A 16,021-nucleotide genomic window follows, 5' to 3' on the forward strand; every position below is an offset into this window, starting at 1 on the left:
AGATGGTGTAACACTGTGCCAAGTTCTGCTGGCCGTGTACCAAGGCATGTTTAGCCACAGGGTGATCCTCATTACCAACAAACACTGTCTGACTGTGTTCGTTCATGCGAATGGACAGTTTGTTGCTGGTCATTCCCACATAGAAGGCTTCACAGTGTAGGCATGTCAGTTGGTAAATCACATGGGTGCTTTCACACGTGGCTCTGCCTTTGATCATATACACTTTCTGGGTTACAGGACTGGAGTAGGTGGTGGGGGTGGGAGGGTGCATGGGACAGGTTTTACACCGGGGGCGGTTACAAGGGTAGGAGCCAGAGGGTAGGGAAGGTGGTTTGGGGATTTCATAGGGATGAACCAAGAGGTTACGAAGGTTAGGTGGATGGTGGAAAGACACTCTTGGTGGAGCGGGGAGGATTTCATGAAGGATGAATCTCCTTTCAGTGCAGGATTTGAGGAAGTCGTATCCCTGCTGGAGAGCCACATTAAGAGTCTGATCAAGTCCCCGAAAGTATCCTGTCACAAGTGGGGCACTTTTGGGGTTCTTCTGTGGGAGGTTCTGGGTTTGAGGGGATGAGGAAGTGGCTCTGGTTATTTGCTTCTGTACCAGGTCGGGAGGGTAGTTGCAGGATGCAAAAGCTGTTTTCAGGTTATTGGTGTAACGGTTCAGGGATTCAGGACTGGAGCAGATTCATTTGCCACAAAGACCTAAGCAGTAGGGAAGGGACCGTTTCATATGGAATGGGTGGCAGCTGTCATAATGGAGGTACTGTTGCTTGTTGGTGGGTTTGATGTGGACAGATGTGTGAAGCTGGCCATTGGACAGATGGAGGTCAACGTCGACGAAAGTGGCATGAGATTTGGAGTAGGACCAGGAACCAAAGGAGTTGAGGTTGGAGAGGAAACTCTGGAGTTCTTCTTCACTGTGAGTCACAGATCATGAAGATGTCATCAATAAATCTGTACCAAACTTTGGGGTTGGTAGGCTTGGGTAACCAAGAAGGCTTCCTCTAAGTGACCCATAAATTCATTGGCATATGAGGGGGTCATCCTGGTAACCATGGCTGTTCCCTTTAATTGTTGGTATGTCTGGCCTTCAAAAGTGAAGAAGTTGAGAGTTAGGGTGAAGCTAGCTAAGGTAATGAGGAAAGAGGTTTTAGGTAGGGTAGCAGGTGATCGGCATGAAAGGAAGTGCTCCATCACAGTGAGGCCCTGGACGTGCGACATATTTGTGTATAAGGAAGTGGCATCAATGGTTACTAGGATGGTTTCCGGGGTAACAGATTGGGTAAGAATTCCAGGCGTTCGAGAAAGTGGTTGGTGTCTTTGATGAAGGATGGGAGACTGCATGTAATGGGTTGAAGGTGTTGACCTACGTAGGCTGAGATACATTCTGTGGGGGCTTGGTAACCAGCTACAATGGGGCGGCCAAGATGATGGGGTTTGTGAATTTTAGGAAGTAGGTAGAAGGTAGGAGTGTGGGGTGTCGGTGGGGTCAGGAGGTTGATGGAGTCAGGTGAAAGGCTTTGTAGAGGGCTTAGGGTTCTGAGGACACCTTGAAGCTCTGCCTGGACATCAGGAATGGATTTACCTTGGCAAACTTTGTATGTAGTGTTGTCTGAAAGCCAACGCAGTCCCTCAGTCACATACTCCCGACAATCAAGTACCACAGTTGTGGAACCCTTGTCAGCCGGAGGAATGACGATGGGTCAGTCAGTCTCCAGATCACAGATAGCCTGGGCTTCAGCTGTGGTGATGTTGGGAGGAGGATTAAGGTTTTTCAAGAAAGATTGAGAGGCAAGGCTGGAAGTGAGTAATTCCTGGAAGGTTTGGAGAGGGTGATTTTGAGGAAGAGGAGGTGGGTCCCGCTGTGATGGAGGATGGAACTGTTCCAGGCAGGGTTCAATTTGGATAGTGTCTTGGGGAGTTGGACCATTAGGAGTAGGATTAGGATTATTTTTCTTCGTGGCAAAGTGATATTTCCAGCAGAGAGTATGAGAGTAGGACAGTAAATCTTTGACGAGGGCTGTTTTGTTGAATCTGGGAGCAGGGCTGAAGGTGAGGCCTTTGGATAAGACAGAGGTTTCGGACTGGGAGAGAGGTTTGGAGGAAAGGTTAACTACTGAACTGGGGTGTTGTGGTTCCAGATTGTGTTGATTAGAATTTTCAGGTTATGGGCGGAATGGAGCTGTAAGTGGGAGATTGAGTAGATGGGAGAGACTGGGTCTGTGTGCAATAAGAGGAGGTTGAGCTTTGTTGGAAAGGTTGTGGAGGGTGAAAGAGTTGCCTTTCTGTAGGTGGGAAACCAGGAGATTGGAAAGTTTTTTGAGGTGGAGGGTGATATGCTGTTATAATTTGCAGTTGGCCTGTAGGAGGATGCTCTGAACAGCCGGTGTGGATGTGGGAGAGGAAAGATTGAGGACGTTGATTAGGGATAGGAGTTGATGGGTGTGTTTGTTGGCTGAATTGATGTATAGGTGAAGGATTAGGCAGGTGAGGGCTATGGATTGTTCAGTTTGGAAATAGTATAGGGACTGATGGAAAGAAGGGTTACAGCCAGAGATGGGAAGTTTAAGTGTGAGGCCTTTGGGGGCAATGCCAAATGTCAGACAAGCCTGAGTAAATAAAATATGGGAGAGAAATCTGGCTAGGGCAAAGGCATGTTTGCAGAGGGAATGTAAATAAAACCTAATGGGGTCGTTGTGAGGGTGACATGGTATTTAGACGGTGGAAAGTGTAACATGAGGCTAAAATGAAAATAAAAATATATGGGGAGAGATAAAAGTGAACTAGAAAGCAACTGGAGTTCTGGTGTGAAAAAAGTCGAAAAAGTGTTGGTTAAAGCTGAGCTATGTTGATCCTGTGGTGAACTTAGGTTGGTAAACAACGATGTGCACAAAGGTTAGGTAGTTGTATTAACCTCCAAAACACGTTAAAGGGCGGAGAAATTCGAGAAATTTTCGAAAAAACTGCGTGTAAATGTATTAAAAGGACTGGTTATGTGGTGGCAGATTATGAAAATGAGGCTAACAATTGTCTGACGAAGAAATAATAACGTTAAAACCTGTGGGAAGCTGCTAAAAAATGATCAGTGATGTGGGAAAAACGGGAATGGAAATAAAGCAAAAGTTGTTAGAACTAGCCGAAATGGTAGTTTAATAGGTGAAAGGAACTGAAGTTGTGAAATAGTATTCACGAGGTTACACAATAAAAGTCTGTAAACTGGGAACAGCGGATTTTATAGCAGCGATAGTGTTGAAAGCGGTAAAAAATTTTTTTGGTTATGGTTTGGAAGTAAGTTATGTATTATAGAGCATATATAGGCAGGATAAAATTGTATTATAGATTACGGTAAAAAGGGAAGGTGAATACAAAGTGAAACTACTTGCACAAACAAAAAGAGAAAGTAAGACGACAGAAAAGATTTCAAAATGCAACAGTGACAATAACAAACATAATTGTTGGGTTCAAATCAATGATATGAATATAATAGGGGGAAACATTCCATGTGGGAAAAATATATATATAAAAAAAAAAAAAAAAAAAACAAAGCTGCTGTAACTTACCAAACGAGAAAGTGCTGGTATGTTGATAGACACAATAAAAAAACACACAAACACAAATACAAATTTCAAGCTTTCGCTACGCAAGGTTGCTTCATCAGGAATGAGGGAAGGAGAGGGAAAGAAGAAATGATGTGGGTTTTAAGGGAGAGGGTTGTATATGATTGCTAAGATGGAGCTATTGCATCAGCATACTCTGAAAGGAATCTGTGGTGTCACCGCCAGACACCACACTTGCTAAGTGGTAGCCTTTAAATCGGCCGCGGTCCAGTAGTATACGTCGGGCCCGCGTGTCGCCACTATCAGTGATTGCAGACTGAGCGCCGCCACACGGCAGGTCTAGAGAGACTTCCTAGCACTCGCCCCAGTTGTACAGCCGACTTTGCTAGCGATGGTTCACTGACAAATTATGCTCTCATTTGCCGAGACGATAGTTAGCATAGCCTTCAGCTATGTCATTTGCTATGACCTAGCAAGGCGCCATTATGATTTGCTATTTATCTTGTGATGCATGTACCGTCAGACCGATGTTTACCAATTATGGATTAAAGTTAAGTATTCCCAAAGCTACGTACTTTTTTTTTTACTAGACTCAACTCCTTTAACTGTTCCAGACCTCACACCAGCCTGCGTGAGCTTAAACGCGTGCCTTTCGGCTTCCTCTCATAGTGACTTGGTTAAGGAACATCTGACGACCATATTTAGTAACTCAATTTTAGTGGTACTGTCATTGGTATTGTACATTGAAAGTATTGGTTATGTCCTACAACTGCTGTACTTTACATATGACCAGATGCTCTCTGGAATTTCTGCAGATTTTGAGACAAAGTTTGCAACTGGAAGCTATCAAAAGCATCTCACACTGAATACAGTACTCAGTCTTGAGCTACAGTGTAATATTGCCAGTCTTGGAGATTTTGGATTCTTTTAAACGAAGCTTGCTTTTTGGTTGCTTAAGTAATAGTGTTATGACCGTTTTCAGTACCATGCAGGATCAGTTCCATTTATTAATAATTTATTTTATATAAGTCTCTCAACTGCTGTCAATACTATTTCCTTAAATTTAAGCCACAACTGATGTACTTATTAATTAGTCCTTCAAATCCTACATGTATAGAATATATACAAGGATATTGGACATGGTTAGGTCTTTACAAGATAAAATACCATTTGTATTGCATTCCTAAGGACTAGATATTGAAGTAATTTCGCAAAGAATCATTTATACAACAAACATTAGAGGCAACATACAAAGTAGAATATTCATAATGCATCTTTATTTTTGTTGTTTGGTTTGTAGGTATTCTGTCAGATTGGAAAAGCAATGATTAATTAAGTATGCCTTTAGTTCAGCCTTAAAACTACTGAGTTTACCTGCTGATTTAATACGGTTAGGCAGATTATTGTAAATCTTCATCCCAAGATGTAGAGTGCCTTTTTGGCACAATGTGTTCTCACCTGTTTCATATGAAGGTCAGATTTTTGCCTTGTATGGTATGCCTATATATTTTCATTTTTTAATAAGATATCTGGGTGTCTATCAATATATAGAATGATGAAAACTGATGTTTCGTAGATAAAAATGCAAGGAAAAGGAAGAACTGACAGTTTTTTTAATATGGGTCTGCATGATTTTGTATTGTTTATTCCTTCAATAATTCTTAATATTCTCTTTCGCATGCTGAAAAGTTTAATATTTGTTGTTGCATTGCCCTAGAAGATTATGCCATATTTAATTACAAAATGCACATAGGAGTAGTATACATTTAACAGGTTGGCTTTGCTGCAACAAGTTTTTAAGATCCTTATCAGGTAGCAGGTTTTGCTTAATTTTCTTTGCAAATATTCAATGTGTAACTCCCATTTTGTGTTGTTCTGGAGCCAGAGTCCCAGAAATTTTGTGCTGTCAACACTTTCAAGAACTCTGTCCCTTAGTTCTATTTGTATTATTTGGGTGGTGTCTTCCTTTTGGATCATAGACGTTCAGTGCTACTGTCTTTTCTTTGTTTATAATTAGCTTGTTATAGCTGAACCACAGCTCTACCCTGTTCATTGTTTGGGTAGTGGAGTCTTCTAGTTTTTCTTCTATTTTACCACTAATAAGGAAGTTTGTATTGTCTGCAAATTCGAGGCTAGTTTGGCAATACTTGTTGTACATAAGATCATTGACATAGAGGAGAAACAGAATGGGTCCTAATACTGATCCTTGAGGGACGCCATATTTCACATTTTCACATCCTGACTAGTAGTAGTCGATTTTGTTATGGTCAGTGTATTGCACTTCAACCACCTGTTTGTGACCACATAGGTATGTCCTGAGCCACTCATTGGGTGTATCTCTAATTCCTAAAAGGACAAGCTTCTGCAGCAGGGCATTGTGGTCAATGACGTCAAAAGCTTTGGATAAATCAAGACATATGCCTGTCACAAACTCATTTGTATCCAGTTTAGTATAGATTTCATTAAGAAATTCAAATATTGCACTTTCAGTTGAACAGCCTTCCCTGAAACCATTTGTGAGGGAGAGAGAATTTTATTTTTATTTAGGAAATCAGACAATGTCTTATAAAAAAAAATTCTAATTTTTTTTAAAATTACAGTCAATAGGACTATTGGTCTATAATTTGAAACACATTCTGGATTTCCTTTTTTGAGCAGTGGTTTCTGTTTTGCTGTTTTTAAGCATGAAGGGAAGGTTCTTGATGCCAGTGAGCTGTTGCACAAATGTGTCAAGGGTTCAGCTAACATAAGACAGCATTTTTTAATAATTCCACATGAGTACCCTGTTTTGAAGGTTTTTATAACTGATAAAATTTCTTCAGTATTTGTAGGTGAAAGGAACGATGTAGACATGTTCCTCACATTATTGGATGATGGAGGTGAGCTACTTCAAAAGAATATTCACAATTCAGAAAAGGGCACTGAGATGCATTGCAAAAATACCACCAAGACAGACCTGTAGAGAAGCTTTTGTACACTATAATATTATGACAGTATATTCACTGTACATATACCAAAGCATAATGGCGGTAAGGTCTAGCGATAAACACCTCCTAAATAAAGATGTACACAAACACGCTACAAGAGGAAATGAAAATTACTACACGATAAACAGAAATCTAAAACTGTCCCTGAAGAAGCAGGCAAAAGGTTTTTTAATAAACTCCCCAAAATCATTAAAAAAGAAACAGACCTAAAATGTTTTAACCATCATTTGAAACTATATCTCACAGAGAAATGTATATACAGTTTGGGTGAATACTAAGAATGTTTTTAAATATATAATTACTGAAATGTACCTTTAAAAATTATCATTTCTGTATGTTGTTTGGATTTGTGTGTATATATAAAGTGAAACATGTAATACCTTTGTATGCTTATAGACTATTTCTGTTTAATTATTTGTTTCATTTATATATAATGAAATCAAGTTTGATGTTAACAGCCTATTGTGTGACACACCCAATACGCTCAGCTGAATTTTCAGCTGGAGTCCATGGGCAAAGAATAAATAAATATTCTGATGTGTTCTTCCAGTCCACTCACCAACTGTTCACCACGCTTGCAAAATATTTGTTGAAGGTCCCTGCAATTTTTGTTGGGCAAGAAATCATTTGTCCTTCATATCATAAGTTTATATTTTTATACTGTTTAGTTTCACTTGTTTGATTTTTTATAACTTCCCATATAGCTTTAGATTTGTTTTTTGAATTTTCAATGTATCTGTCATTTGCCAGTGTTTTATCTTTCCTTACAAACAACATTTTTGAGGATCCTCTTGTAATTCTTCAGGTACAAATGAAATTCATGAGGCATGTTCTGTGTCTTTGCTATATTGTGTAATCTTTTTTTTTTTCCATAGTATGACATGAAGATTTCCATAAATTTTTCGAACTTTTTGTTGGTATTTTCACAAGTATACACTTCGCACCAGGTTTCTTCACTTAGTCTCTGTATAAAAACGTTTATTCGTTTGTTGGTGAATTTTCTTGTTTCTTTTACAAGTTCCTCTTTCTCATTTGTTTCACTTGGGGTGTGTAAAGCAATAAATTGTGCATAGTGATCACTAAAGCAAGTATTAAGATTCCCGGCACAGAAATTGTGATTAACATTTGTGTTTATTAATATCTGATCAATTGTTGAGCTAGTTGTTGGTGTAACTCTTGTAGGAGAATCTATGGTGGCTTTTATGTTATATGCTTCCAGTAGGGCCATTACGCCTTGCTGGTCTTTTGAGATTTCTTGAAAATCTATATTGATATCTCCACATATGATCACTGTTTTGTTTAAGTTTTTTATAGTATTTAAAGCTGCAGAGTTGATGACAGAAATCATTTAACTTCACATCAGGACTCCTATATACACAGATGATTATTAATTTTAATGCAGAGTGCTCAACTGCAGATACTTCAAAAGCTTTCTCTTCAGCTAACAGTTCAATGGGTTTTATGTTACAATAATCAATACCAATTTTAACAAATATACATGACCCTCCATGACTGGATGTAATTCTAGAGAATGATGATGAAAGATTGAAGTCTGCAAGTTTTGTGACTGTATGCTTACACAGTTCGTTTGGAAGGAGTGGAGACTGTCTCTTAGGAAGACATCAAGCAAATTCTTATGTGCTTTTCCTTTTAAATAGAAATATTTTCCTTTTATTTTTGGTGGATATGGAAGTATAGTATTAAGTCTTGCTATAATGACCTTGTGGTCACTAAGCCCTGTATCCATCTTGATGCTTCCTATTTGCTCAGAATTATTTGCTGCTGAATGATCAAGTATGTTTTCACAATCATTTATGCATTGAATGGGTTCCTGAACTAATAATTTTTTAAGAAAACACTTAGTACAATTTCAGACGATTCTTTGGGGTTACCACCTACTTTAAACATGCATTTTCACTAGCATTTTGAGGGTAGATTGAATTCACCACCACTTATAACTGTATGAGTAGGGTACCGGTACCTATTTGAAATGAGACTCAAGATTTCTTTGAAATATTCAGCAACTGTATCATCTTTGCAGGGAATTGATAAAAGGAACCAATTATTAATTTATTCTGTTTGTCAAGCAGAACAACTACCCACGCTACCTGCAACTTCTGTTACAAGATAAACTACTACCAACAGCAGCAAACACACTATCTGTGAGGCAGTTTGACTAGCCAGTTGCCAAGTACGCTGTCTAACGTGATGTGCTTCACTTTAATGGCTACCTCATGGCCTGTACCATTTGTGTTCTCCTCACCAACATCAGAATTTCTGAACTGCACATCTCTCCCTGCAACATATCCTTCATTCCTGGCATCAATCTCTGTTAGTTCCTGTCCTCTATCTATCTATCATCTTTCCTGCTCCCATTACAGTATTACACACACCTTCTATCCTGCCAACGCATGTAGATACTGTCCTTCTCCTGCCCCACCATATACCTGCAACCTGTTCCCACATGCACCACTTACATCTTTACTCATTCCCACCCTGTTATCCCTACCATTGTTCACCTTATGTCTCTTCTGTACCCCCACTACCTCCCCCAGCTTATCTCAGGCACAGCTACAATTGGGCCTTAGCATCCAGAGATTGGCTGTGTATGTGTGAACTGTGCCTTGTAAATGTATGTGTATTTCCTACTTCTGATGAAGGACACAGTTCAAAAGCTCAACATTTCCAACATTCTTTTTCATTGTGCCTCTTCATGACTCAATGTATCCTCTGTGTAGTGAGTAGTAATATATCATTTCCATATTGCTGTTATTCCATCCTGTACTTTCCACTGTTAGAAAGTTCAATATAGATGCTGAGGCATTAAGACATTGATGTAATTATCAGGTTTCATGATTTAAATAACCACAATTAACAAAAAATAAATAGTGGTTCTGGGCACATATATGGAACTTCACAAAATTAGAAAATGGTTATATTAAGTAGAATGTATGCATAAATGCAAAGAAATTACCTGAATTTATAATTAACTGTCTGGTGGCAGTTTGCAAATACTCTATTAGAGCCTTTAATTTATTTATTGCCGAGTTTAGCAGCTCAAAGGCTGCAACACAATACTACCTAAGAGTTTTGAGATAATTTGATGTAGGACTTAGGAAAGTATTATGCATTCTCAGTCAACTTACTTTAATTTCTCCTGGTACATGCATTAGAAGGCCCTGGAAAACACGTGCTAAATCTCTAAGGTTAAATGTGTAATGGGTACGATCAGGAGTAGGCCTCATTTCTGATTCAATTGCACTATACACTGCCATTGTTGCTGATACAACAGCTGTTTCCATGCTTTTGTCCACTGTAGAACAACGGCCAAGCCATGATGACACAATTGTTCCAAACATTCGAACCTATACAGAACAAAATATTTTCTGACTACAGACAATATTCAAATACATATTTTTTATTAACAATATTTATTAATAATAAACAATGCTTCAATCATTATAAAAATAAGAAAATAAATGCAGGTGTCACAGCAATTACTTCAGTTATCTGTTACAAAGTCAAAGATGCAAAATTCTGAAGACTAAAATGTACAGGGATGCATTAAACAGATGTTACACAATTTTGGTTAGGAACATTGTTGTTAGCAATGTACCATCTTCAGTTAAAATATTTTTTTTCCTGTTTTAGTCCAATAGGTATTGGAGCTAAAATTCCATATTAAGGACTGCATTGATGGTTTATGGGAGTAACATCTGCTTCACTTAATCAACCTCCACTAATCCCATATACCACATACACCTCCACCTTGCCCCTGACCTCAACTTCACTCATTCTGTACTGACACCTTCTTGTCCAGTGTCTCCCCTTCCTCTGTACACTCACCCCCTCCCAAGGCCCTCCCCCCATAGCAGTGTCGTTGTGCCCTCCACAAACTCACAGATGGCAGTGCCAGAGTCTCACATTCCTATTCTGTGCTGCCTCTCCTGCCTACAATCCTATACTGCAAACCTGCTGCCAGCCTCCCAGGTGCCAGCACGCTTCCCCAAACCCCCCTCCCACTGCAAGTCTCCATCTCACTCCCTATCTCCAAATCTCCCTCCCATTTCCAGTCTCCATCCCACTCCATACCACCCTTTGCTCCTCACCCAATCCACTCATCAAAACCACTTGCCTCAGTCTATGTCGCATGGCCCATTTCCATCCATCCAGATGGAATGCTTTGAGAGTTTGAGGATTCCATAAATTTTGTGCCTTGTGGTATTCAATGTTAAACATCAGAATTAAGTCATAAGATATTGACAACACAACAGTCTCACAAGATTTTTTGTAAATCTAAAAGATAACAACCTGTAGTGAGGTAGAAAGCAACATGATCTAATGTATGAAGATCAATGTATACTTTTGAACTAGTACACAATATTATTAAATGCAGTGTGCAACTTTATTACTTCATCATATACCTTTATTTGGAAAATACAATGGTGTTACTTAACTGAAATAATAGTAGCCAGAGGATCAAGGAGACACTATCAATTTTAAATGGCAAAAAGAGTTCTGTCCTTTTGATATATAAGGTTGTCATTGTGGTTTCCCATAGGCCTACTTCACTACAGGTTCACATTATAACTTTTTGATCATTTTGTTAGATATGTGGATTGCATGCATGACATAGTTGGAAAATAATTTTTAGAACAGTAAACCTTGATATACTTATTCGAAAAAGTGTCCTTCAATGTCACAGAGAAAGTACAGGGACAGGACAGTGCTTTAAATGACTGTCTGTAAATAACTGGGCAAAATTAAAATTAGGTGGGTACTTTTCAACTATACAAGGCAATAATAGTGATGGGACAGCTACTACAGTAAATAATTCGTTATAAGTGAAGAAGTGATGTTATGGAGGATACAAATTTAATCCATTGCACCTAAGGACAATGTGGCTGTGAAAGAGACTGATGATGTTGATAATGAAAATAACAACTGTGAAGGTAAGTAAACAAGTGTAGAAAATTGTATCAAATTAAAAAATGAGGTAGTTGAACAAGTCATTGAAGTAGTTGGACAAGTAAATTCAAGATGCTGATTTAACTGCAATGTCAAATCATTGAATTGATTCAGTCACAAGGAGAACTGGCATACACAAACCTAAAAACAAAATAAGGCAAACCAAAAGCAAAGTTGAAACTTCCTGGCAGATTAAAACTGTGTGCCAGACCAAGACTCGAACTCAGGACCTTTGTCTTTCATGGGGAAGTGCCAACTACGCTACCCATGCACAGCTTCACTTCCGCCAGTACCTCGTCTCCTACCTTCCCAAAAGCAATGTTTCTTGCTTCAATGGGAACATAGAAGTAAAATTAAACACCATACACCATAATGAAGATATAAAATGAACGCAGGAATGATCTGATCAAGTGGAGTACTATGGACTCGACAACGGTTTGCAAAGTATGGTTGCAGACAATACCGAGCAAAGAAATTACTGGTGGTGTGTGTGTGTGTGTGTGTGTGTGTGTGTGTGTGTGTGTGTGTGTTTACTCTAGATAGAAAAAAGCATGGTCCAAAAATTAGTAAAGTTTTCAGTCTTGTTTATGTGCCAAAGACTCAGCACCTCTACTATTCGGTGAGTTGCTATTACTAAATTGCTTATATTCCACCAGAACATTCCATTACCAAATTTCATTATTAGCAGTTTAGAATTTCTTAGGGTGATAACATACAACAAACCATTAGACAATAGAAATTATGTTAAAAAAAAAGGTTGCATTCCTTCGGCTACAATATAAATAAACCACTACTGGCATATCAATTACCTACAACAAATATCTGGGATTAAATTTGCATAGTAATATCAAGTAAAAAAATTGCACATTGTTTGTTGAAAAAGTAAATGGACCTTTATTTCACTCATAGCATAGTGGAAAACTTTGGTTTGTCCACAAAATTGATTGCTTTACAACAGTCTTGTGCAGGCTGCATTCAAATTTAAGTGTTTGAGGTCCACACTGAGAGAGAATAGTAGGGTATATCAAGTGTGCAAAAACAACAGTGTGTATGGTCGTAGGCTTTGCTGCCTCAAGGGAAAAGGTAATACATTTTATGAACATCTCAACTGATATACATACAAAGAAAGACACAAAATATTTCAAGACAATCTAACTGAAAACCTCCTAGAATTCATTTCCAGGACTGAATCTATAAATATTCTTTAGCCTTCGACATCTCTTTTCTGAAGATGAGAAGATAAAGATGGGATGAGAAGAACTCTTAAAAGACAAAAAAATAAAATATATCCTCTGAAATGTGCACTGTAGTGATTCATATAATATAGATATAGGTACAGAAATATAGCACATAAATTGTTTAAAAAACTAGTTGGTAAGTAATGAGAAATCTATGATGAAAATTATGTCATTTGCAATACTCCTACCAAACAGCATCTAATTTACTATCTTCTGCAATGTTCATGCCAATGCAAACCATAATCTGCTAACAAAAGGTTTCACTACTATTCAGTAGTTGAAAGTAGATTATTCTGTGCACTAATTGATATTAAGCGTCCAGCATCACATTAATGGTGCACACAACAGCATTGGCCTTTTACTGATTTTTTATTTTTATTTTTATTTTTTATTTTATTTTTTTAAATTTTTTTGGGACTAGGAGCTTCTATAACCTTTTCATGCTTATTTAATGGATACTGAAGATATGTTTTTTCATACTGGTGTTAGTAGTGATGAGAAGCCGCTACTGGGAAAAATTGGCAATTGAATTACACATTTTTTCCTATGGCCTGAATCTAATGACAACATGTCCTTACAGAGAGTATAACCATTAAACAACACTTTATATCAACAAAAATAATCACTGTTTAAAATATTATATGGTCAAATTAAAAAACCTTACCAAGTGGCAGCAAGAGGAAACACACATAAAACATGCAAGAGAAGTGTGAGCTTTTGTAACCAGTGACCCCTTCTTTGGGTGCAAGGACTTAAGGGAAAGGAGGAGGGATGAAGGAAAAGGACTGGTGACACTTAGGAAATGGTGAGAGTTATGGAATAGTCATCCACAACCTCATGCCAGGGGATACTTACTGCACAGGGTGAGATGGAAAGACTAATTGTTGATGCCTGCACTGGATGAGATATGAACACCTGAGGCCTTATAGGTGGACAGGGCGTTTACACAGACAAGGAGAAAAAATTCCCGGATTTTTCCTGGATCTCCTGGTTAAAAACACATTTTCTCCCGGGTGAAAATACGCTTTTGCCATGTTAATTGACAGTATACTTTCCCTCAGGACTGCAAAACGTATCCTTTGATAGGATATGGTTTTATACAGCAGTGTAGAATTTCCCAGCACTTTAGAAAACGATACTCAGGGGGAAAAAAACATGTTTTGTAAAGATCTTTGATGTGCAGCAACATGTACACTGCATATTTTCGTATTACGAAAGTATAAATTCGAATTCCTCCAACAGGAAAAGTTAATGGTTTAAATTAATATACATAGTGTTGACACAAGAGAAGCAAAGCTTTCGCATATAATATTTGTCTCGAAGATTAATAAGTTACAAGAGAAGCTAAGCTTTCACTTATAATGCTGATCTGTTTAGCACATGTTACACTTTAAGATACACCATAAAAATATGCCAGCAAAATTTTTAATACCGACATAAATCCCTGATCTTCTGAGCTCGAAATTCTTCTAAATGGCTCATCAACAAAGAGTTGATTTTTAAAAAAGACCAAACACTCTGTGATTTAAGAAATCCATCATACATTCTCGCACATAATTCATCCTGTGTAAAAGGAAATTTACTTTGAAAATAATGCTTTCTGAACAACAATTCACAATATTTTCCCGTGACCTGTTAAAAATAGATTCATTTCAGCAGTTGTCAGAGAGCAGCAGATAAGAGATGTCACCGCGCTTTCGCAGCTATGATGATGTAGGAAGCCCTTATGTACGTACGTGTAAAACATTAAAAGATCTTACATTATGTCATAAAAGAAACAAGACATCAGAGGATACTCCAACAGCATCGGAATTTCGTGAACTACACTAAAATGCATAGTTCGCCTTACAGTGAATATTCGTATGTCCAGATTCTCAATGATGTAGGCCTCGACCAGATATAAAGCTTTTCAGTGTGGTTCAAAAATGGTTCAAATGGCTCTGAGCACTATGGGACTTAACAGCTATGGTCATCAGTCCCTTAGAACTTAAAACTACTTAAACCTAACTAACCTAAGGACAGCAGACAACACCCAGTCATCACGAGGCAGAGAATTTTCAGTGTGGTTTTCAGGATGTACATTTTCTTGGAGTACCAGTACTGTATTATCTCATGTTTGGTTCTCTTTTATGGCATAATGCCATACGTGCTAGAAGGTGAAAACCTGCACCTGAAATTCAGCGAACAGTTGAAACTAGCCAATAGTGTGGAATAAATTGACTGCCTCAGCAGGAAAGTTTAATAAAAACCAAATTTATTTTTCAAACTGACAAAAATAACTTCATTTTTCTGCAAGGCGATTAATGCTTGACTGTCAGAAATGTGGAAATAAAATAAAATCTGAAACTAGTAACATAGTTTGCCCTTCTGTAATTATGTGAATGTATTTTAATTCACTTGATAGCTCCCAGTCACAGAAATCCATTTTGTTTTCATTTGATGTGAGAGCAGTAAACGAAGAGGAAACAAAAATCACTAAATGTAAAAACGGGTCACATAGAGACCTGCTCTGCGCGTCAGAACGCCAAAAATTAAAAAAAAAAGGCTTTTCAAAAATAAGTTCATTTTGTAGTGCACATCATTCTGAAGAGTCTGATACATAAAAGATATATCTTCGAGGATATGCAAGACACGTCATTTGGTCTTAAGTGTGCAGCGAGGTACCACGCATCTTCAAACAACACTGTTATACTGCACGTCACTGTATTTTGCTCTGTGGAACTCAAACCTGTATATTTTGTAATGGATGCCATTAAACTATTTCAGAACAGTGAAAATTAAAATGATCTGTTGTGCCTCTCCTGCTCCCAGTCGGCCGGTTTGACAGTCTGATCCCCCCTCCTATTTAAGAAAACCCCTCGCAATTAATACTGGATAGGATTATTTGTAACCATGAGAACAAGAACTCTTCAGAAAAACTGGACTTTCTTCTTTCTTCTTCTTCTTCTTCATTATCGTCGCCTTGTCCCACGTCACGTAGGGTCGGCGTTGCTCTTCTGGATCCTTCTCCTCCATAGTTCTCTATCCATTGCCTCTTCCTTCTTCCATCCTTTCTCCCTTAGGTCCCCGGATAGCTTATCCTTCTACCTCATCTTCGGTCTTCCTCTCCTTCTCGCTCCTTCAGTCTTTATATCCTCAACTCTGTTTCCGATATACTCTTCCTCTTTTCTCTGTAAGTGTCCGTACCACCTTAGTCTGCTCTCTTGTATCTTTTTCCGCATGAGTCACACTTTCACAGCTCCTCTAACAAATTCATTTCTAATTCTGT

General features: G+C 38.2%; 1 protein-coding gene across 1 annotated transcript in view; it reads right to left on the reverse strand.

Annotated features, from left to right (window-relative positions):
- Positions 1–16,021, reverse strand: part of LOC124803257 (dynein axonemal heavy chain 1-like) — an 866,140-nt gene that overhangs the window by 376,908 nt on the left and 473,211 nt on the right. The window contains exon 28 of the mRNA XM_047264440.1: positions 9,694–9,912. Within this exon, the coding sequence (XP_047120396.1) occupies positions 9,694–9,912 (219 nt within the window). The remainder of the gene's footprint in view (positions 1–9,693; positions 9,913–16,021) is intronic.

The sequence above is a fragment of the Schistocerca piceifrons genome, chromosome 6 (assembly GCF_021461385.2).
Source record: "Schistocerca piceifrons isolate TAMUIC-IGC-003096 chromosome 6, iqSchPice1.1, whole genome shotgun sequence".
Lineage (NCBI taxonomy): Eukaryota > Metazoa > Arthropoda > Insecta > Orthoptera > Acrididae > Schistocerca > Schistocerca piceifrons.